This window comes from Mobula birostris, chromosome 7 (assembly GCF_030028105.1).
Source record: "Mobula birostris isolate sMobBir1 chromosome 7, sMobBir1.hap1, whole genome shotgun sequence".
NCBI lineage: Eukaryota > Metazoa > Chordata > Chondrichthyes > Myliobatiformes > Myliobatidae > Mobula > Mobula birostris.
In genome coordinates, this window is record NC_092376.1 from 9,849,670 (window position 1) to 9,873,091 (window position 23,422).

General features: G+C 43.7%; 1 protein-coding gene across 5 annotated transcripts in view; it reads left to right on the top strand.

Annotated features, from left to right (window-relative positions):
• Positions 1 to 23,422, top strand: part of myo7aa (myosin VIIAa) — a 292,479-nt gene that overhangs the window by 66,001 nt on the left and 203,056 nt on the right. For 4 of the 5 annotated variants that reach the window (XM_072262604.1, XM_072262607.1, XM_072262608.1 and 1 more), the window contains exon 1: positions 20,811 to 21,234. The exons of the other annotated variant lie outside the window; for it this stretch is intronic. In XM_072262604.1, coding sequence (XP_072118705.1) covers positions 21,124 to 21,234 — 111 coding nt within the window. In that variant the 5' untranslated portion in view covers positions 20,811 to 21,123. Of the gene's footprint in view, positions 1 to 20,810; positions 21,235 to 23,422 lie in introns of those variants that run through there. 5 annotated transcript variants of the gene reach the window in all.

Here is a 23,422-nt window from a genome sequence, read left to right on the forward strand (position 1 = left end):
CCAAAGGAGAGTTTATTGTCATCTACACTAGTGTCTGTGTGCACTGGGGCAATGAAAAACTTGCAGCAGCATCACAGACACAAGGCATCATATGAGCAAGAGGAACATAAAACACGCTCCCGATGTGGCCCCCTCTACGTCGGTGAGACCCGTCGTAAATTGGGGGACCACTTCATTGAGCTCCTCTGGTCCATCTGCCAAAAGCGGAACTACCTGGTGACCAAACTTTTTAATTCTGATGCCTGTTCTGACATGTCAGTCCATGCGTCTCCTCTTGTGCCAAGATGAGGCCACCCTCAGGGTGGAGAGGCAACACCTTATTCCACCTGGGTGGTCTCCAGATGGCATGAACGTCAATTTCTCTTTCCAGTTTAAAAAAAAGTTCCCTCCCCCCCGCTTCTATTCCCTACTCTAGCCTTTTGCCTCTTCTCACCTGCCTATCATCTTCTCCCTGGTTATACCCTCCTTCCCTTTCTCTCGTGGACCACACGCCTCTCCTATCAGATACCATAAGACTTTGGGAGTAGAATTAGGTCATTTGGCCCATCAAGTCTGCTCCGTCATTCAACCACGGCTGATCCTTTTTTTTTCCCCTTCCACAATCCCACTCCCCGGCCTTCTCCCTGTAACCTTTGATGCCATGTCCAATCAAGAATCTACCAAGCTTTGCCCTAAATACACCTAAGAACCTGGCCTCCACTACATTTTGGCTAAAGAAATTTCTCCACATCTGTTTTAAACGGATGCCCCTCTATCCTGAGGCTGTGCCCTCTTGTCCTAGACTCCCTCACCTTGGGAAACATCCTTTCCACATCTACTCTGTCTAGGCCTTTCAGCATTTGAAAGGTTTTAATGAGATCCCCGCTCATCCTTCTAAGTTCCAGTGAGTACAAACCCAGAGCCATCAACATTCCTCATATGATAACCCTTTCATTCCCAGAATCATCCTTGTGAACCTCCTCTGAACCCTCTCCAATGCCAGCACATCTTTTCTTAAATGAGGATTCCAAAACTGTACACAATACTCACTGTGAGGCCTTACCAGTATCACATCCCTGCTCTTGTATTCTAGACCTCTTGAAAGAAATGCTAACATTGCATTTGCCTTCCTCGCCACCAATTCGACCTGTAAGTTAACCTTTATGGTGTTCTGTACACGGACTCCCAAGGGACTTGGGATTTTGCATCTCAGATTTCTGGATTTTTCTCCCCGTTTAGAAAATCATTTGCACATTATTTTCTACTACCAAAGTGCATGACGATACATTTTCCAACGTTGTATTTCATTTGCCACTCTCTTGCCCATTCTCCTAATCTGACTAAGTTCTTCAGCAGTCTTCCTGTTTCCTCAACACTACCTGCTCCTCCACCAATCTTCATATCATCTGCAAACTTGGCAACTAAGCCAGCTATTCCACCATCTAAATCATTGATAAACAGCATTTTTAAAAAAAGCAGTCACAACACCGACTCAGTGGCAGTCAACCAGAAAAGGATCGTTTTATTTCCCCTGACTGCCTCTTACCAATCAGCCAATGTTCTAATCACGCCAGTAACTTTCCTGTAATACCATGGGCTTGTAACTTGGTAAACAGCCTCGTGTGTGGCACCTTAACAAGGAGATATGTTGAGCCTTTATAAGACACTAAACAGGCCACACCTGGAGTATTGTCAACAGTTTTTGGCCCCATATCTCACAAGGGATGTATTGTCATTGGAGAGAGTTCAGAGGAGGTTCACAAGGATGATTCCGGGAACGAAGGGGTTAACATGCGAAGACCGTTTGTCAGTTTTGGGCCTGTACTCACTGGAATTTAGAAAATGTGGTGGGACCTCATTGAAACCTACTGAATGTTGATGGGATGGATGGCGGGGAATGTTTCCTATGGTGGGGGCGTCCGGAATTAAAGTGCACAGCCTCAAAATTTGAGGGGCAATCTTTTAGAAGAGAGGTAAGGAGGAACTTTTTTAGTCAGAGTAGTGAATCTGTGGAATGTTCTGCCATAGACTGGGGTGGAGGCCAAGTCCGTGGGTATACTTAAGGCGGAAGTTGATAGTTTCCTGACCGGTCAGGGCATCAAAGGATATGGTGAGAAGGCAGATGTATGGGGTTGAGTGGGATCTGGGATCAGTCATGGTGGAATGGTGGAGCAGATTCAGTGGGCTGAATGGCCTAATTCAGCTCCTATGTCTATTTGTGTTGTGGTCTTACCTTGTCAAATGCCTTCTGAAAGTCCAAATATACAACATTCACTGCATCCCCTTTATCTATTCTACTTGTAATCTGCTCAAAGAATTCCAGCAGATTGGTCAGGCAAGATTTGCCCTTAAGGAAACCATGATGATGATAATACAAAGATTGGAGGTGTAGTGGACAGTGAGGAAGGTTTTCAAAGCTTGCAGAGGGATTTGGACCAGCTGGAAAAATAGGCTGAAAAATGGCAGATGGAGTTTAATCCAAACAAGTGTGAGATATTGCACTTTGGAAGGACAAACCAAGGTAGAACATGCAGGGTTAATGGTAAGGCACTGAGGACTGCAGTGGAACAGAGGGATCTGGGAATACTGATACAAAATTCCCTAAAAGTGGCATCACAGGTAGATAGGGTCGTAAAGAGAGCTTTTGGTACATTGGCCTTTATTAATCAAGGTATTGAGTATAAGAGCTGGAATGTTATGATGAGGTTGTATAAGGCATTGGCGAGGGCGAATCTGGAGTATTGTGTTCGGTTTGGGTCGCCAAATTACAGGAAGGATATTAATAAGGTTGAAAGAGTGCAGATAAAGTTTACAAGGATGTTGCCGGGACTTGAGAAACTCAGTTACAGAGAAAGGTTGAATAGGTTAGGACTTTATTCCCTGGAGCGTAGAAGAATGAGGGGAGATTTGATAGAGGTATATAAAATTATGATGGGTATAATGATAATGATTATGAAGACACGTAGTCCTCTTTTATTGTCATTTAGTAATGCATGCATTAAGAAATGATACATTATTTTCTCCAGTGTGATATCACAAAACACAGAACAAACCAAGACTGAAAAAACCTGACAAAACCACATAATTATAACATATAGTTACAAACAGTGTAACAATACCATAACTTGATGAAGAAGTCCATGAGCACAGTAAAGTTCAAAGTTTCTGAAATGTCCCACATCTCACACGGACTGGAGAAGGAAGAAAAACTCTCCCTGCCATGCCGACCACAATCCGACTCTGAGTCATCCGAAAACTTCAAGCTGTGATCAGCTCTCCGACACTGAGTACTGAGCACCATCTCCGTCTGAACGATTCAACCTCCTTCTCGGTCGCCAAAAGCAGGCAATTTCTCCAGCCTCATTTTCTGGTGGTCCTATATCCACTCTCATCTCTTTCATATTTTACATACTTGAAAAAGCTTTTACTATCCACTGTGATATTGTTTTCTAGCTTGCTTTCATATTTCATCTTTTCCCTCCTAATGATTCTTTTAGTTGCTCTCTGTAGGTTTTCAAAAGCTTCCCAATCCTCTGTCTTACCATTACTTTTTGCTTTGTTGTATGCCCTTTCTTTTACTTTTACATTAGCTTTGACTTCCCTTGTCAGCCACGGTTATACTATTTTGCCATTTGAGTATTTCTTTGTTTTTGAAACACATCCATCCTGCACCTTCCCCATTTCCCCCAGAAACTCAAGCCATTGCTGTTCTGCTGTCAGCCCTGCTAGCATCTCCTTCCAATTTACTTTGGCCAACTCCTCTCTATATCACTGTAATTTTCTTTACTCCCCTGAACTACTGTTATGTCAGACTTTGCTTTCTCTGCACCCTTTTATGTTTCCTACCCACCTACTTTCACCTATCACCTTCCAGCTCTCCTCCTTTCCCTCCCTCCACCTTCTTTTTACTCTGCCATCTTCCCCCTTCCTTTCCAGTCCTTCTGGGTCTTGGCCTGAAACATTAACTGTTTATTCATTTCTAAAGATACGGCTTGACCTGCTGAGTTCCTCCAGTTGTGTGTGTGTGTGTGTGTGTGTGTGTGTATACATGCATGCACGCGCGCTGCTTTGGATTTCCAGCATCTGCAGACTTTTTACAAGAAGGAGCACTATTGGAATAAACATCAAGGTCCATTTTAGTGCACAGAGGTCATAGTGTTGCTACACTGTAGTGATTCAGTATTTTGCTCATTGGTCCAAGAACCGAATAGATGGAGGGTCTCAGTCCGAATCATCAACTCTTTATTCCTCTCCATAGGTAGTGCCCGACTTCTGAATTGCTCCAGCATTTTGTGTGTGTTTCTTAGTATTTTAAAGAATATGGTTAGGGGTTTGGTGAAGTATTTTAATGACATGACCTTTCTCAGGCCCAAACATTTTTAATTTTAGTTCCTGAGGATCTCTGAGTTAGCAACGTAGTACAAAGCTACCTAAGATTTACTGTATATGGAGGAACCTGTGTTAGGTCCTGACCTGGAACTAATACAAGTGTTACGGTTTAATTTGCAATGTTATTTTTGGCGGTGAAGCATTGAAATGAGTTCTGACATCGATAAACAAATTCTGTTGGGGGCAGTCTGAAGGCTAAGCTAATAAATTCCTGGGGGCTGTGCCCTCCTGATGTTTGACAGGTCAGGCTGAACGCTTTGTCATCAACCAGGGCTCATTAGCATATAGATTGAAAGATGCTATGAGATGACCTCTGACCCTCTAGTGCACCACTTCATTCCCAAACTGATGAGAGTCGTGGGACTTGCCATTTACAATGAGTTGTAGCTTACCAGCAGAGTGGTTTATTACCTACAACTGTCCGGAGCTGAAGGCAATTAAGCCGGGTTGCTGAATTAACAACACTGGGGAGATTATTAATGAAGATCTGAGCACATGATCTTGGATTGTGTGTGGCTGTGTCGTTAGTGTAGGTGGCTTTCAGTGAGTCACATAAACACTTTGATTTATGGTTTTAATTTTCATTTCATGGGCTGTTTGTCGACGTGTTACAAGGATGTTGCCAGGACTGGAGGACCAGATTTATAAGGAAAGATTGAATAGGTTAGAACGTTACTCCCTAGAATGCAGAAGATTGAGAGGAGATTTGATAGAGATATTCAAAATTATGAGGGGAATAGATAGCATAAATGCAAGCAGGCTTTTTTCCACTGAGTTTGAGTGAGACTATAACCAGTGGTTCTGGGTAAGTGTGAAATAGTTAAGGGGAACATGGGCGGGGGGGGGGGGGGGAAATTTCACTCAGAGGATGGTGAGAGTGTGGAACAAGCTGCCAGCGCAAGTGGTGCATGCAATTTTAATTTCAATGTCTAAGAGAAGTTTGGATAGGTACATGGATGGTAGAGGTATGGTCCCAAGTGCAGGTTGACGGGGCTAGGCAGTTTAAATGGTTTGGCACAGACTAGATGGGCTGAATGGCCTATTTCTGTGCTGTAGTTTCCTATGACTCTGGTTGTTTTTTTTTATTTCGGAGCCAATATTGGCTCTCTTTAACATGTTGCCATTTCGGTTCTGAGTATTATTCTCTTCCTGTTTTATTGAAAGCCATTCATAGCCACAGGAAACACAACACTCAAGGCCAACACTTTATTCAAGTCTGCATCAGACTAGTGATCTACACACACACCAGTCCCTATCGAGGGCTCAGCAGTGGAAAGGCTGAGCAGCTTCAAGTTCCTGGATGTCAACATCTCTGAGATCTATCCTGGGACCAACATATTGATGCAATTACAAAGAAGGCTTGACCGTGGCTATATTTTACTAGGAGTTTGAGGAGGTTTGATATGTCACCAAAGACGCTCAGATTTCTACAGGTGTACGTTGGCGAGCATTCTAACTGATTGCATCATTCTATCTGGAGAGCACCCTAACTGATATGGAGAGGCCACTGCACAGGGTCGGAAAATACTCCCGGAGGTTGCAGACTCAGCCAGATGCATCGTGAGTACTATCCTCCCCGGCATCCAGGGTGTCATCAAAAACAAATGCCTCAAAATGGTGGCATCCATTAAGGACCACATGTCTTCGCATTGCTACCCTCGAGGAGGAAGAAGAGCCCGAAGCCACAGACTCAACATTTCAGGAATATTTTCTTCCCCTCTATCATTAAATTTCTGAGTGGACAATGAACCCATAAACCCTATCTCACTCTTCATTTTTTCCCTCTTTGCACTGCTTTATTTTTTATATTGTAATTTATATTCTTTATGTATTTCACTTTGCTGCAAAACAACAAATCTCACCACATATGTCAGTGCTACTAAACGTGATAATGATATTGTTTTAAGCAATATTGGACTTGTCTGCCTCCTTTATCCAAGGAAAACAGGTCCAGCCTATCCAGTCTCTTCCCACCACTGAAGTCCTCCAATCCAGGAAACATCCTGGTGAATCTCCTCTGCACTCTCTCCAGCACAACCACATCCTTCCTAATGACCAGTACTGCACAGTCCTCCAAATGCAGACTATTTAGCTCTGTAAAGTTGCAATGCAATGTCCTAATTTTTATATTGTATGCCTTGACATAGGAAGGCAAGCCTATCTTGCGCTGCCTTCAAACACACTCTCTACCTGTTTTACACTTTGAGATCTATTATCCACAGGTTTCTTCAAAATTCCCCAGTGCCCTACCATTTACTGTACATGCTCTACCTCCGTCTGACTTCCTGAAATGCATTACCTCTCATGTGGTTTCTTGCTATACCCTCTATATTCATAAGCTGCTTCAATTCAAGTTGCCCAAACCTACCATGTTTCATCTTTAATCCCCCCGGTCCTTAATCATTTAAGGTTCCCCAATCTTCCCTTTGACCCTCAGGCCCATGTAAAATGGCTGCTCCCAAGCTAAGACTTGCATTCTACCCCTCGGCCTCTGCTCCAGAGTAAACAACCCTGGTAGCTTTTCCCATGTCCAGTCATCAATACCATCTCTGATTAAGTGTGAGTTTGAACAAGAATTAATGCTAAAGGACTTGTGGCCCTTTTTTTTTTAAAAAATGGAACTGTTTTGTGGCATTGACACTGGGCACATATACGAGAAGCGCTGCCACGAGGAAGCAACATCCATCATCAAGGACCACCCGCCGCCAGGATGTGCTCTCTTCTTGTCCGTACCATCACGGAGCAGGTACAGGAGCCTTGGATCCCACACCAACGTGCTCAGGATCAGTTTACCCCTCAACTATCAGGCTCTTGAAATAGTGTGGATAACTTCACCGATCACAAGACTGAACTGATCACTGAACACAACCTGTGTGTACACTTTAGAGGACTTAACAACTCATATTCTCAGTATTATTTATTTACCGTATTTTGCATATTGGTGCCTGTCAGTCTTTGAGTGTAGTTTTTCACTTACTCTACTGTATTTCTCTGTTCTACAGTGAATGCCTGCATGAAAATCGATTTCAGGGTAGCATACGGGGACATGTGCAGTATATACTTTGATATATATTTACTTTGAACTTTGAGCACTTAAACAATGCTTAAAATATCATCTTATTCCCAGTTCCTATAAAGTATTATAGGCAGAGACTGAGTGAAATTTGATACAAACATCAAGCTGTCCTGTTGTAAGAGAAATGGGGAGCCTGCAGAAGTGGTGAAGTGTGAATAGAGCAATTCAATAATTAACCAGGTAGCGCTCACTGTGATAACAAGGACCGAGTTTTTGAACCGGGGGGCCTGAAATGTGCCAAAATAGCTGCTGATTATCTCTCCTCCTGCTCAGTTGGGACGGTTATGAATAATGTGGGGGGGAAAAACCAGCAGAGCCACAACCAAGCAGAGGCACAGGTCACCGAGCAGTAACTTCATGTTGGATCAGAGGAATCCGTCTGGGTAGCCTCCAATCTGATGGCATGAGCATGAACATCGACTTCTCTAACTTCCGCTAATGCCCCACCTCCCCCAGTACCCCATCTGTTACTTATTTTTATACACACATTCTTTCTCTCACTCTCCTTTTTCTCCCTCTGTCCCTCTGAATATACCTCTTGCCCATCCTCTGGGGTCCCCCCCACCGTCTTTCTTCCCGGACCTCCTGTCCCATGATCCTCTCGTATCCCTTTTGCCTATCACCTGTCCAGCTCTTGGCTCCATCCCTCCCCCTCCTGTCTTCTCCTATCATTTTGGATCTCCCCCTCCCCCTCCAACTTTCAAATCCCTTACTCACTCTTCCTTCAGTTAGTCCTGACGAAGGGTCTCGGCCTGAAACGTCAACTGCACCTCTTCCTACAGATGCTGCCTGGCCTGCTGCATTCACCAGCAACTTTTATGTGTGTTGCTTGAATTTCCAGCATCTGCAGAATTCCTGTTGTTTGTAGCTGTAAGAAGATGACATGGCCGAGATGGTGGAGATCTTTGGGCAAACCCTTCTTGAGACAGTGTTTCCTTTAGATACTACTGATGGTGGTGAGGGATGTACCTGTGATGCTTTGGACAGATCCACTGCTTTCTGCAGGTTCTTGCATTCCTGCCAATTTATGTGTCCAATAATTCAATACCAGGTTTGACCTGGAGCCTGGAGTGGGTACTGACGTGGCTGAGGACAATGATGTTGGTTCTATCCACCTTCCAATAGACTTGAAGGTCATTGTTGTTTGCCATTTTCCTATGCTTTGAAATGCTGCAAGTAATCCAGAATGCAGAATTATTCAGGAGGGCAGGGATCAGTCGATCAAGGGTCAGCCTTCAAATAGAGACCACATGCCTCCTGACCTTGTTATACCATGTGCTGGTGTCATGGCTGATTTTCTAACTTAACACCTTGCACTGTTGTGTTTTCATTGGAGTTATATTGATCAATCATGTGACTAAACTACGAGTAACTGTATTGACATTGGAAAGTCCCACATTGCTGCTACCTCTTGTGGGAAGAAACCTGTTGAGTCGATGGAAGGAAATGGAGTGTTGATGTTTCAAGTCTAAACCCATCATCTGGACTTGATCACGAGGAAATCTGCAAATGCTGGAATTTCAAGCAACACACATAAAAGTTGTTGGTGAACGCAACAGGCCAGGCAGCATCTCTAGGAAGAGGTACAGTCGACATTTCGGGCTGAGACCCTTCGTCGACTGTACCTCTTCCTAGAGATGCTGCCTGGCCAGCTGCGTTCACCAGCAACTTTGATGTGTGTTATCTGGACTTGATGCTAAGATCGGGTAACCCAAAATAAAGGTCTCTGCTTGACTGTCCACTTCCCTTCTACAAACTCCATTTCCAGAAAAGTAGGGATATTTTCCAAAATGCAATAAAAACAAAAATCTGTGATATGTTAATTCACATAAACCTTTATTTAACTGACAAAAGTACAAAGAAAAGATTTTCAATAGTTTTACCAACCAACTTAATTGTATTTTGTAAACATACACAAATTTAGAATTTGATGGCTGCAATACACTCAACAAAAGTTGGGACAGAGGCATGTTTACCATTGTGTTACATCAACTTTCCTTTTAATAACACTTTTTAATCATTTTGGAACTGAGGATACTAATTGTAGTAGATTTGCAATTGGAAATTTTGTCCATTCTTGCTTGATATAAGACTTCAGCTGCTCAACAGTCCGTGGTCTCCGTTGTCTGATTCTCCTCTTCATGATGCGCCATACATTTTCAATAGGAGATAGATCTGGACTGGCAGCAGGCCAGTCAAGCACATGCACTCTGTGTCTACAAAGCCACGCTGTTGTAGCCTGTGCAGAATGTGGTCTGGCGTTGTCCTGCTGAAATAAGCATGGACGTCCCAGGAAGAGATGTCGCCTTGATGGCAACATATGTCTCTCTAAAATCCTAATATACGCCTCAGAGTCAATGGTACCTTCACATACATGCAACTCACCCATGCTGTGGGCACTGATGCACCCCCATACCATCACAGATGCTGGCTTTTGCACCTTTCGCTGATAACAATCTGGATGGTCGTTTTCATCTTTGGCATGGAGAACTCGACGCCTGCTTTTCCGAAAACTAGCTGAAATGTGGACTCATCTGACCACAGCACGCAGTTCCACAGTCTTTCGGTCCATCTGAGATGAGCTCGGGCCCAGAGAACTCGCCGGCGTTTCTGCATAGAGTTGATGTATGGCTTCCTCCTTGCGTAATACAGTTTCAAGTTGCATTTCTGGATGCAGCGACGGACTGTGTTGAGTGACAATGGTTTTCTGAAGTACTCCCGAGCCCAGGTGGCTATAATTGTCACAGTAGCATGACGGTTTCTTAGGCAGTGCCGCCTGAGGGCTCGAAGATCACGCACATTCAACAGTGGTTTCCGACCTTGCCCTTTACGCACTGAGATGTCTCTGAGTTCTCTGAGTTCTCTGAATCTTTTCACAATATTATGTACTGTAGATGTTGAAAGACCTAAATTCTCTGCAATCTTGCATTGAGAATTGTTCCTTTTGAACTGACTAACAATTCTGTCACGAACTTTGGTACAAAGGGGTCAGCCACGACCCATCCTTGCTTGCAAAGACTGAGCCTTTGATGGACACTACTTTTATACAACAGTCATGACACCTCACCTGCTACCAATTAGCCTGCTTAATGTGGAGTCTTCCAAACCGGTGTTACTTGAATATTCTGTGCACTTTTCAATCTTATTTTAACTCTGTCCCAACTTTTGTTGAGTGTGTTGCAGCCATCAAATTCTAAATTTGTGTATATTTACAAAATACAATTAAATTGGTCAGTAAAACTATTGAAAATTTTTTTTTGTATTTTTTCAGTTAAATAAAGGTTCACGTGAATTAACATATCACAGATTTTTGTTTTTATTGCATTTTGGAAAATATGCCAACTTTTCTGGAAATGGGGTTTGTAGATTCTAGAGACTAGATATTGCAGATGCTGGAAATCTTGAGCAACACACACAAAATGCTGGAGCAACTCAGCAGGTCAGGTGTCATCTATGGAGGGAAATAAAGGCGCGACATGGTAGCGTAGTGGTTAGCACGAGCACCTCGGGGTGTTCCGGAGTTCAGAGTTCAATTCCAGCACCGTTCTGCAAGTCTCTGTACATCCTCCCCATTGAGTGTGTGTGTTTTCTGCGGGTCCTCTGGTTTCCTCCCACAGTCCAAAGGTGTACCAGGTCATTGTAAATTGTCCCGTGATTGGGTTAAAGTTAATCAGGGTTATGGGGTCGCTGCAGCAGTGCGGCCAGGAGGGCATACGCAATGTTGTATTGCTGAATAAATAAATATCAGCAGCAGATTTAATATCACCGGCATATGTGAAGAAATGTGTTTTGCAGCAACAGTACATTGCAATACATAAAAACTAAACTATAATACGTGTAAAAGAATTTAAGTCAAAAAAAATTTGTGCAAAAAGAGAGCAAAAATAGTGAGGAGCTGTTTTAGGGTTCATTGACCATTCAGAAATCTGGTGGAGGGGAAAAAGCTGTTTCTGAATCATTGAGTATGTGTCTTCAAGCTCCTGTACCACCTCTTTGCTAGGAATGTGAAGAGGGCTTGACCTAGGTGATGGATTTTCACTTTCATTTTGGTCAAACAAAAAAACTTTGATGTTTTGGGCCAAAACCCTTCATCAGGGCTGGTGATAACCAGGAGATAAAAGGCTGAAGAAGGAATCCAACAGGAGAGGAGTGTGGACCATGGGAGAGGGGGAGGAGGAGGGGCATCAGAGGTAAAGAGGAGAAAAAGAGAAAGGGGTAAAAGGGGAGTCAGATTAGGGAGCAAAAAAAGAGGATAGAGGGGTGAGAGATTTTACCCCCATCCCCCACTTTGTCTCAACTATCACCTATCAGCTTGTACTTCCATCACCCCAACCTCTTTCCTTCCACCCCTTTCCTTTCCAGTCCTGATGAAGGATCTTGCTGTGAAATGTCAACAGTTTATTCCTCTACATAGATTCTGCCTGACCTGCTGAGTTACTCCAGTGTTGGTTACTCCAAATTTTCAGCATCCCAGTCCCTTGTGTCTCCATACTGATTAGTCTATCTGGCATCACCCCTCAATATTCAGGCTCCTGAACCAGAGGGAATAACTTCACTCAACTTCACTTGCCCCATCCCTCAACTCTTCCTACAAACCTATGGACTTGCCTACAAGGGCTCTTCATCTCATGTTCTCGATATTTAGTGCTTATTTATTTTTTATTATTTTTATATTGTCTCGGCTAAAGCTGGTAAAATCTGAGTTACGAGCATAGGCAAGCACACTCATTTCTCCATTGCTATGAACTTTAGGACTTCTGGTGTTTAGTATTGTGGCTTTCTGAAGATTTACATAAGTATCGCTGTGTAGGCCTAATTGTTTAATGCTATTGTGTAGTGACTTTAGGATGATGCTGATTGTCGATAATACTGTTGGGACAATGTATACCCTGTTCATGTTCCAGTCTTTCAATTTCCTCTTTTTATTCAGCATATTTCTGGTGTTTTTCATTTGATTTTTGTAAGTTATGCATGTTTGAATGACTATATCTATTAAGTAAGTTGTTCTTGTTTATCCTGTAATATTACATCTGACCAGTTATTATGGATTATCCTATCTGTAATAATATATTGGTCTTGGTATAATTTGTCGGACACTGACTCTAAAACTGGATCAGGCTTGTATTTATAGTAAGGTATGGTGTCTTATTTTGTTATTATTTCTTTCGCATGTTTCTTGTCTTTGCACAGTTTGTCTTTTGCAAACCGGTTGAACGCCCAGGTTGTTGGGGTCTTCCATTGATTCTATTATGGTTATTATTCTTTCATGGATTTATTGGGTGTGCCTACAAGAAAATGAATCTCGGGGTTGTATATGGTGACGTGTATGTATTTCGATAATAAACTTACTTTTGTCTTTATTCGCAGTGTACGCTTAAAGTGGATTGTGCAGTGCTGCGCTGTAAATGAAGCACGGTATTTAGCAACCTAAAACAGTTTCCAGTACTAAAGAATTTGCACTTAAGATGAGAGGGGGCAACTTTATTTTTACAGAGGGTGGAAGGTGGCAAGAGTAGGCTACTGGGGGTTGTTGTGAAAACAGGTACAATGGTGGTGGTTGAGAAGCTGTTAGATAGACATACTGTAAATATGCAAGGATGGAGGAATCTGGGCAATTTACAGGCAGAGGACATTTGGTTTTAATTTGGAATCATCATTGGCACAGATATTGTGGGCTTGTCCCTGTGCTCTGCTGTTCCAAGTTCAAGTTGGAATGCACCTTTTAAAGGGGGTACTTGTGTTCTGTGAATGAGCCGTGTCAGTATCTTGTAACCAGCTTCTCTGAGGATCGTGCCATGTTGGAGAGGCTGCTGAGTCCCTGAGATTCCGAGAGTGATGCTGTCTGGACCTCAGCTCCTGATGGGATCAGCCATGGCAGGAGAGTCGGGGGGGGAGGGGGGGGTGCGGTCCCAGACGAAGAGTGATCCAACCAAGACCTCAACAGAGGAGCTGGTGGAAGATGATGACTCAGGAGGAGGGGAGGAGAAGATGGCGAAGTGACGCAGTGCACGCGGCTGCTTCGAAATGATATCGTATTTGTAAGTAGGGTGCCGTGCACTTTTCTGATTTGATGGAGACAGACGTGAGAAGCACGGAGGAATATCTGGAGAAGCTTCTGAAATGCCCGCTTCGCTGCCGCTGCTACTGTGCAATCGAGAATCTCCAGAGGGGAAGGCCCCAAATCCTCGGCTTTGCCTATTGCCTGTTGCCGGGGCCAGGGTCGAAACGCTGGACAGAGATGGTGCTCGGTGTCGGAGGGCTGGTTGGAGGCTCGAAGTTTTCCGACGGAGTCTAGTCGGCTGTGGTCGGGTGCTTCCAGGGTGCTGCATCGGCAAGTTTGCGGCGCTGGAAGCTCACGGCAGGGAGAGTTTTCTTCCTTCAACTGTCTGCATGAGATGATGGGACTTTCGAGAGACTTTGAGACTTTTTTTTTCCTGTGCCCATGGTCTGTTCTTTATCAAATTATGGTATTGCTTTGCACTGTTGTAACTATATGTTATAATTATGTGGTTTTTGTCAGTTTTTTTTCAGTCTTGGTCTGTCCTGTGTTTCTGTGATATCATTCTGGAGGAACATTGTATCATTTCTTAATGCATGCATTACTAAATGACAATAAAAGAGGACTGTGTGTCCTCATAATCTAATCTAATCACATTGGCAGTGAAGGCGGAGGAAGGCCGCAGCGGTGAAGGATCCCCAGTTGTCTTGTACTCCATGTCACTGGGTCCTGACTCCAATCTGTCAGTGCATTGGCCTCCCCCTCCCCCTGTTAAACAAAGTCGTGCACAGGTGGTCTCCATTAGAGGAACATCATACTCGACTTGAGTGATCACACTACTACTGCCTTTTCTCTGAAAAGTACCTCTAACAGTGCAAATGCCTCAATATGCTTCTCAGATCTCAAACACCAGCTAGGTCGTGATTTTATGAGGAGCAATTGATGGCTCTGGGCCTGTATTCACTGGAATTCAGAAGAATGAAACCGATCAAATTTTGAAAGGCCTCTATAGAATGGATGTGGAGTGGATCTTTCCAATGCTGGAGGAGTCTACAGAATCATCACTCTGGTTAAAGAAATTCCTCCTCATCTCTACTGTAAATGGACATCCCTCTATTCTGAGGCTGTGTCCTCTGGTCTTAGAATAGAGGGATGTCCATTTAGAGTAGAGATGAGGAGGAATTTCTTTAACCAGAGTGATGATTCTGTAGAATACATTCTTTAGCCAGTCTGATGAATCTGTAGAATACATTACCACAGACGGCTATGGAGGCCAAGTCAGTGGTTATATTTAAAGCAGAGGTTGGTCGATCCTTGATTTGTCAGGACATGAAGGGATACGGGGAGAAGGCAGGAGATTGGGGCTGAGAGGGAAATGGATCAGCCATGATGAAATGGAGCAGTCTCGATGGGTCAAGTGGCCTAATTCTGCTCCTATATTTTATGGTCTTAAATAGCTAAATTAAATCCATTGGTCACATTGGCCAACTTGGGCTCTTCAGTTTGTACTGTTAAAATTGGATGTCAAGCCACAGGTTGTGGAGCGTGAGGCCAGAAGTTAGTTTTGAGAAGAGAGGGAGAGAGCTGGAGCGATGTAGGGAGGGAATTCCTGAGGAATGGTTAGCAGTACTGGAGTCATTACAGTTCAGCAGGGTTTTGGTGTTGCGTCTGCTCGTTTTCACATTGCGTTAAAGATGGGTGGAGGGGCAGGTAGTGCTGAGGAGGCCAGGAGTCTGCAGCAAGATTTGGACAGATTAGAAGAATAGGTAAAGAAGTGGCAGATGGAATACAGTGTAAGGAAATGTATGGTCATGCAGTTCAGTAGAAAGAATAAACGTCTACCTATTTTCTAAGCCAGAAGTAATCAATGATGCAAAGGGACTCTGAGCCCTTGTGAAGGATTCCCTGAATGTTAATTTGCAGATTGAGTTGGTAGTACGTAAGAATATAAGAAATATGAGCAGGAGTAGGCCATCTGGCCCATCAAGCCAGGCCCACCATTCAATAAGATCATGGCTGATCTGTCTATAAACTCAGCTCCATCTACCTGCCTTTTCTCCATAACCCTTAATTCCCCTACTACGTAAAAATCTATCTAACTGTATCTTAGAACATAGAATAGTACAGCACAGTACAGGCCCTTCGGCCCACAATGTTGTGCTGACCCTCAAACCCTGCCTCCCGTATAAGCCCCCACCTTAAATTCCTCCATATAACAGTCTAATAGTCTCTTAAACTTCACTAGTGTATCTGCCTCCACCACTGACTCAGGCAGTGCATTCCATGCACCAACCACTCTCTGAGTAAAAAACCTTCCTATAATATCCCCCTTGGACTTCCCATCCCTTACCTTAAAGCCATGTCCTCTTGTATTGAGCAGTGGTGCTCTGGAGAAGAGGTGCTGGCTATTCACTCTACCTGTTCCTCTTATTATCTTGTACACCTCTATCATGTCTCCTGTCATCCTCCTTCTCTCCAAAGAGTAAAGCCCTAGCTCCCTTAATCTCTGATCATAATGCATACTTTCTAAACCAGGCAGCATCCTGGTAAATCTCCTCTGTACCCTTCCCAATGCTTCCACATCCTTCTTATAGTGAGTTGACCAGAACTGGACAAAGTACTCCAAATGTGGCCTAACCAGAGTTTTATAGAGCTGCATCATTACATCACGACTCTTAAACTCTATCCCTCGACTTATGAAAGCTAACACCCCATAAGCTTTCTTAACTACCCTATCCACCTGTGAGGCAACTTTCAGGGATCTGTGGACATGTACCCCGAGATCCCTCTGCTCCTCCACACTACCAAGTATCCTGCCATTTACTTTGTACTCTGCCTTGGAGTTTGTCCTTCCAAAGTGTACCACCTCACACTTCTCTGGGTTGAACTCCATCTGCCACTTCTCAGCCCACTTCTGCATCCTATCAATGTCTCTCTGCAATCTTTGACAATCCTCTACACTACCTACAACACTACCAACGTTTGTGTCGTCTGCAAACTTGCTAACCCATCCTTCTACCCCCACATTCAGGTAAATATATCTAGTGAAGAAGCCTCAACTGCTTCCCTGGGCAGAGAATTCCATAGATTCACCACTCTCTGGGAAAAACAGTTTCTCCTTATCTCCGTCCTAAATCGTCTCCTCTGAATCTTGAGGCAATGTCCCCTAGTTCTAGTCTCACCTACCAATGGAAGCAACTTTCCTACTTCTATCTTACCTATCCTTTTCAAAATTTTGTATGTTTTTTATAGGATTCCCACTCATTTTTCTGAATTCCAGAGGGTATAGTCCCAGGCGACTCAATCTCCCCTCATAGGTTAGCCCCTTCACCCTGGTGAACCTCCTCTGCACTGCCTCCAAAGCCAGTATATCCTTAAGTACGGAGACCAGAACTGCACACAGTACTCCAGGTGCGGCCTCACCAGTAGCCTGTATAGTTGCAGCATAACTTCCTGCTCTTGAATTCAATCCCTCTAGCAATGAAGGCCAACATTCCGTTGGCCTTCTTAATAATCCGTTGTACCTGGAAGCCAACTTTTTGTGATTCATGCACAAGCATTCCCAAGTCTCTCTGCACAACAGCCTGCTGCAATCTTTCACCATTTAAATAATAATCTGCTCTTCTATTATTCCTTTCAAAGTGGATGATCTCGCATTTACCAACGTTGTATTCCATCTGCCAGGCCTTGGCCCACTCACTTAACCTATCTATATCCCTCTGCAGACTCTCCACATCCTCTGTCCAATTTGCTTTTCCACTCACTTTAGTGTTATCAGCAAATTTTGCTACGCTACACTCAGTCCCCTCTTCCAAATCATCAATGTAAATGGTAAACAACTGCGGGCCCAGCACCGACCCCTGCGGCATCCCAATCACCACTGACTGCCAACTGGAGAAACACCCATTTATGCCAACTCTCTGCCTTCTATTGGTTAATCAATCCACTCTCCATGCCAATACACTTCCTCCGACTCCATGCTTCCGTATCTTGTGCAGCACCTTATCGAACGCCTTCTGGAAATCCAAGTATTTGACATCCACCTGTTCCCCTCTATCCACTGCACTCATTATGCCCTCAAAGAACTCCAGTAAGTTTGTCAAACAGGACCTGCCCTTTCTGAATCCATGCTGCGTCTGTCTAATGGAATCACTCTTTTCTAAATGTTGTGCTATTTCTTCCTTAATGACAGCTTCAGGCATTTTCCCAACTACAGATATTAAGCTAACTGGCCTATAGTTGCCCGTCTTTTGCCTACATCCCTTTTTTTAAGAAGTGTTGAGACATTTGCTGTCTTCCAATCCGCCGGGACCTGCCCAGAGTCTAGAGGGTTTTGATAAATGATTACCAACGCGTTTACTATAACCTCCGCCAATTCCCTCAGCACCCTGGGATGCATCCCATCAGGACCAGGGGACTTGTCTACCTTCAGGCCCTCTAAACATAGAAATATAGAAAATAGGTGCAGGAGTAGGCCATTTGGCCCTTCGAGCCTGCACCGCCGTTCAGTATGATTATGGCTGATCATCCAACTCAGAACCCTGTACCAGCCTTCCCTCCATACTCCCTGATCCCTTTAGCCACAAGGGCCATATCTAACTCCTTCCTAAATATAGCCAATGAACTGGCCTGAACTGTTTCCTGTGGCAGAGAATTCCACAGATTCACCACTCTCTGTGTGAAGAAGATTTTCCTAATCTCGGTCCTAAAAGGCTTCCCCTTTATCTTCAAACTGTGACCCCTCGTTCTGGACTTCCCCAACATCGGGAACAATCTTCCTACATCTAGCCTGTGCAATCCCTTTAGGATTTTATACGTTTCAATCAGATCCCCCCTCAATCTTCCAAATTCCACCAAGTATAAGCCTAGTTCATCCAGTCTTTCATCATATGAAAGTCCTGCCATCCCAGGAATCAATCTAGTGAACCTTCTTTGTACTCCCTCTATGGCAAGGATGTCTTTCCTCAGATTAGGGGACCAAAACTGCACACAATACTCCAGGTGTGGTCTCACCAAGGCCTTGTACAACTGCAGTAGTACCTCCCTGCTCCTGTACTCGAATCCTCTTGCTATAAATGCCAGCATACCATTTGCCTTTTTCACCGCCTGCTGTACCTGCATGCCCACTTTCAATGACTGGTGTATAATGACACCCAGGTCCCGTTGCACCTCCTCTTTTCCTAATCGGCCACCATTCAGATAATCTGTTTTCCTGTTTTTGCCACCAAAGTGGATAACTTCACATTTATCCACATTAAATTGCATCTGCCATGAATTTGCCCACTCACTTAACCTATCCAAGTCACCCTGCATCCTCTTAGCATCCTCCTCACAGCTAACACTGCCGCCCAGCTTCGTGTCATCTGCAAACTTGGAGATGCTGCATTTAATTCCCTCATCCAAGTCATTAATATATATTGTAAATAACTGGGGTCCCAGCACTGAGCCTTGCGGTACCCCACTAGTCACTGCCTGCCATTCTGAAAAGGTCCCGTTTATTCCCACTCTTTGCTTCCTGTCTGCTAACCAATTCTCTATCCACATCAATACCTTACCCCCAATACCGTGTGCTTTAAGTTTGCACACTAATCTCCTGTGTGGGACCTTGTCAAAAGCCTTTTGAAAATCCAAATATACCACATCCACTGGTTCTCCCCTATCCACTCTACTAGTTACATCCTCAAAAAATTCTGTGAGATTCGTCAGACATGATTTTCCTTTCACAAATCCATGCTGACTTTGTCCGATGATTTAACCCCTTCCAAATGTGCTGTTATCACATCTTTAATAACTGACTCTAGCAGTTTCCCCACCACCGATGTTAGGCTCTAGTTTGCTCATTGCTATCTCTTTAGTAACAGTGATTTAATCGAGGTCCTCACCTCCCACAGTTAATGCAATGTTAACATTCATTGCAAGAGGACCAGAATATAAGAGCAAGGATGTAATGCTGAAGCTTTAAAAGGCATTGGTCAAACTGCACCTGGATTATTGTGAGCAGTTTTGGGCTCCGGATTTAAGAAAGGATGTGCTGGCATTGGAGAGGGTTCAGAGGAGGTTCACAAGAATGATTCTGGGAATGAACAGGTTAATGTATGAGGTCTGTTTGATGGCTCTGGGCCTGTACTCATTGGAGTTCAAAAGAATGAGGCAACATCCGATTGAAGCCTATCAAATATTGAAAGGCCTAGATAGAGTGGATGTGGAGAGGATGTTTCTAATAGTGGGAGCATCTAGGACCAGAGAATACAAGATAGCCCTTTAGAGTAGAGATGAGGAGTAATTTCATGAACCAAAGTGTGGTGAATTTGTGGAATTTATTGCCACAGACTGCTGTGGAGGTGAAGTCATTGGGTATATTTGAAGCAGAGGATGATGGGTTCTTGATCAGTAAGAGCAAAAAGGGTTATGGGGAGAAGGCAGGAAAGTGGGGTTGAAAGGGGAAAATAGGTGAGTTTGGAGGATAAGAATTTGACCACAGAGGAGCAATCATGAGGCAGAGTTACAAAGTGACTGCGCAGAGTTAGTCACATGATGAAGATGATTGCTACTAGGTGTGGTAGACCTGGGTTCAACTGTAACATTTAAGACAAGTTTAGATAAGTACATGAATTGGAGGGGTATGGAGGGCTATGGTCCAGTGTGGGTCAACGGAACAAGGCAGAATAGCAGTTCAGCATGGACTAGATGGGCTGAAAGGCCTGTTTCTGCACTGTAGTGCTCTATGACTAATTTCTTTGAATTGGATTCAACTGGAAGGAAGGTGGATGTGACTCCATTCAACACGTTATCTCCATTTGCTTTCCAACAGTAATTGGGTAGACAGCAGTATAGTATTGAAATACTATATCTAAAGTTTCAATGCTGGGGAGTAAATTCTATGAATTGAACACACTTTGCATTCATTCTTGCCGCATTATTTATTGGACCATAACCAATGCTCAAAGGTTCGATCAAAGAGCAAGTTGGCCTTTGGCAACCTTTGACTAGTTCCTCAGAAGTTCGTACTCTGATTAAGAGAAGCACCGAAGACCAGATGCTATAAATGATTCACGACGCTCTTATCATTAGCTCAGGATCACTCCCTTGTATATTAATGCCTCTCTCATCTTCCTTCGGTTCCCACAGCAGATGGCAAGAGTGGCTTCAAGGTTGTTACAATCGGGTTCCTACATTAATGCATGAATGTTTGCTGTGTGGTGGTGTTTAATGGATTAATGAGTGCCAGTTACAATTTGGAGTTTGGTTTATAACTCACAGACTGCTTCAGCCACCTGACTGGTTTGGTCTTTATTCAGCAAATCCCCTGAGGACAGAGAGGCAAAGATATGCAGCAAAGGGAGAAATACAGCTCACTTTCGAGTTTGGCTTAGTGTGATTAAATGCTGCAGAACTCAGTACTTCTGAAAGTCAAGAATGAGTTACCTGGATCTTAAACCCCTCTAACGTGATGTTATGTGAAGAGAAATTGTGCTGTATTCCTGTTGTCACATTTGGGGATAAGCTTTTTTGAGTTCCTGCAACCAATTATCTTTTTCTGGAATGGGAGGTCCTCGGCTGAAGATGTCTGGTGTGCTGGCTCTGCCTTTCAGCCACTGATGATGTTGGTCTCACCCTGAAACAGTGGTGTGTGGAACAGCAGTTTGGATCAGCTGGAGGGAGAAGGGGAGTCTTTCTGAAAATGTACTCGCGCAGAGGAGTGGACAGTGACGTGTATCAAAAAGATGAGGGAAAATGGGCACTGCTACGTAATGTCAACCAAGTGTTCAAATACCAACACACATTGCTTCCAGTAAGTACAGTGTGTCCATGGGGACAAAAATTCTCCAATAATGTCTGTTGTGTTTCACAGCTTATTTTGTGTCTTGTTGCCTTGTTAGAAGAGCATGAAGCAATACTATGGTTCCTCCTGTCTGATGGTAAGGGGTCAAGTAGATTGCGGGACAGTAGGGAGAGAACCTTGGCTATCTTTGGGCAAAGGTACCATAGCATTGGGGCAAGGACATTTAGGATGGGAAGCAGCTTCTTCTCCCAGACTGTGAGACTACTGAACTCCCTGCCAACATCCAGGCTTATGAAGCACCAGTAGCATTATACTGTTTATTTTTTAATTTGCGAAATAAATGCACCTTGTGCTAAATGTCAGTCTTATAACCTTATAACCATATAACAATTACAGCACAGAAACAGACCATCTCGGCCCTTCTAGTCCGTGCCAAACTCTTACTCTCACTTAGTCCCACCGACCTGCACTCAGCCCATAACCCTCCATTCCTTTCCTGTCCACATATCTGTCCAATTTAACTTTAAGCGACAACATCGAACCTGCCTCAACCACTTCTGCTGGAAGCTCGTTCCACACAGCTACCACTCTCTGAGTAAAGAAGTTCCCCCTCATGTTACCCCTAAACTTTTGCCCTTTAACTCTCATGGTGTTGGAGCTGTACTTTGCCACTCAGTCATAGGGGTAAAGTGAACAAAGCAGCCGGCTAAGCGCACATCCCTGTGGTGCTCCTGTGCTGAAGGAGATTGTGGAGTCTTCTGGAATGTATTTTATTATTTGTTAATTTATTTATCGTAATATTACATTATGTGTTGTGTGTGTTATATGTACTGTGTTGTGTTCCTAGTCCAGAGGAACATTGTTTTGTTTGGTGGTATAAATGTATACAGTTGTAGGACAATAAACTTGAATGAAAAAGGATTGTAAGCTTAGCCCATTGAACAACACAGGACCAGGCTCTTCAGGTCACAATGCCTGTGCTGAACATGATGCTGGATTAAACTAAACGTCTTTTGCCTGTAAATATTCTATATCAAGGTTCAAAATAAATTTATTGAAGTACATGTATGTGGCCATATACAACCTTCAGATTCATTTTCTTGTGGGCATACTCAATAAATCTATGGAAGAATTACGATATGAAAGAACCCCCAACTTGAGTGTTCAGCCAGACTGCAGAAGACAAACTGCAAATACAAAAAGAAAAATAATAGTAAATAAGCAATAAATATCAAGGACATGATGTATATTGTTCATCTGAAAGCTTCTGAAATGGTGCAATCATACCATCTTCCACCACCATCTCTGGTTGCCTGTTCCAGACACTCTCCACGCTGAGTGTGTAAAAGAATCAGGCTCTGCATATCACCTTTCAATCCTTTTCCCTCTCATCTTAAATACAAGTCTAGTGTTTAACATTTCCACCCTGGGGGAAAAGATTCTGATTGTCCACCCCTTTCTTTCTTATGACTCTCATCATCTTATCAGCCTTCGAGTCCCCTTTTGATCTCTGCTCCAGAGAAAGTAGTTCAAATATGTCCAACCTCTCCTTACAGGTCATGCCCTCTAATGCAGGCACCCTGGTGAACCTCTTCTGTACCCATTCAAAAGCTTTCATAACACACAGGAGCTGAATTAAGCCATTTGGCTCATTGAGTCTGCTCTGCCATTTCATCATGGCAGATCCATTTCCCTTTCAGCCCCAATCTCCTCCCTTCCCACCCTGACTAACAAGAGTCTATCACTATAAATATACCCAGTGACTAGGCTTCCACAGTTGCCTGTGACGACAACATTCCACAGATTCATCACACTCTGGGTAACCAAGTTCCTCCTCATCTCAGTTCAAAATAAACGTCCCTCTATTCTGAGGCTGTGCCCTCTGGTCCAAGACTCCCCCATCATAGAAAACAATCCTGTCTACCTCCACTCCTCTGAGGGCTTTCAACATACGATATATTTCAATGAGATTTCCCTCTTTCTTCTGAATTCCAGTGAGTATAGGCCCAGAGCCATCAATCAGTCCTCGTAACGCTTTCATTCCTGGAATCATTCTCATGAACCTCCTCTGAATCCTCTCCAGTTTCAGCACATCCTTTCTTAGATAAGAGGCTTCACCATACTTTGTAAAGGCTCAACATTACATCCTTGCTTTTATATTCTAGACCTCTTGAAATGTATGCTAACGTTGCACTTG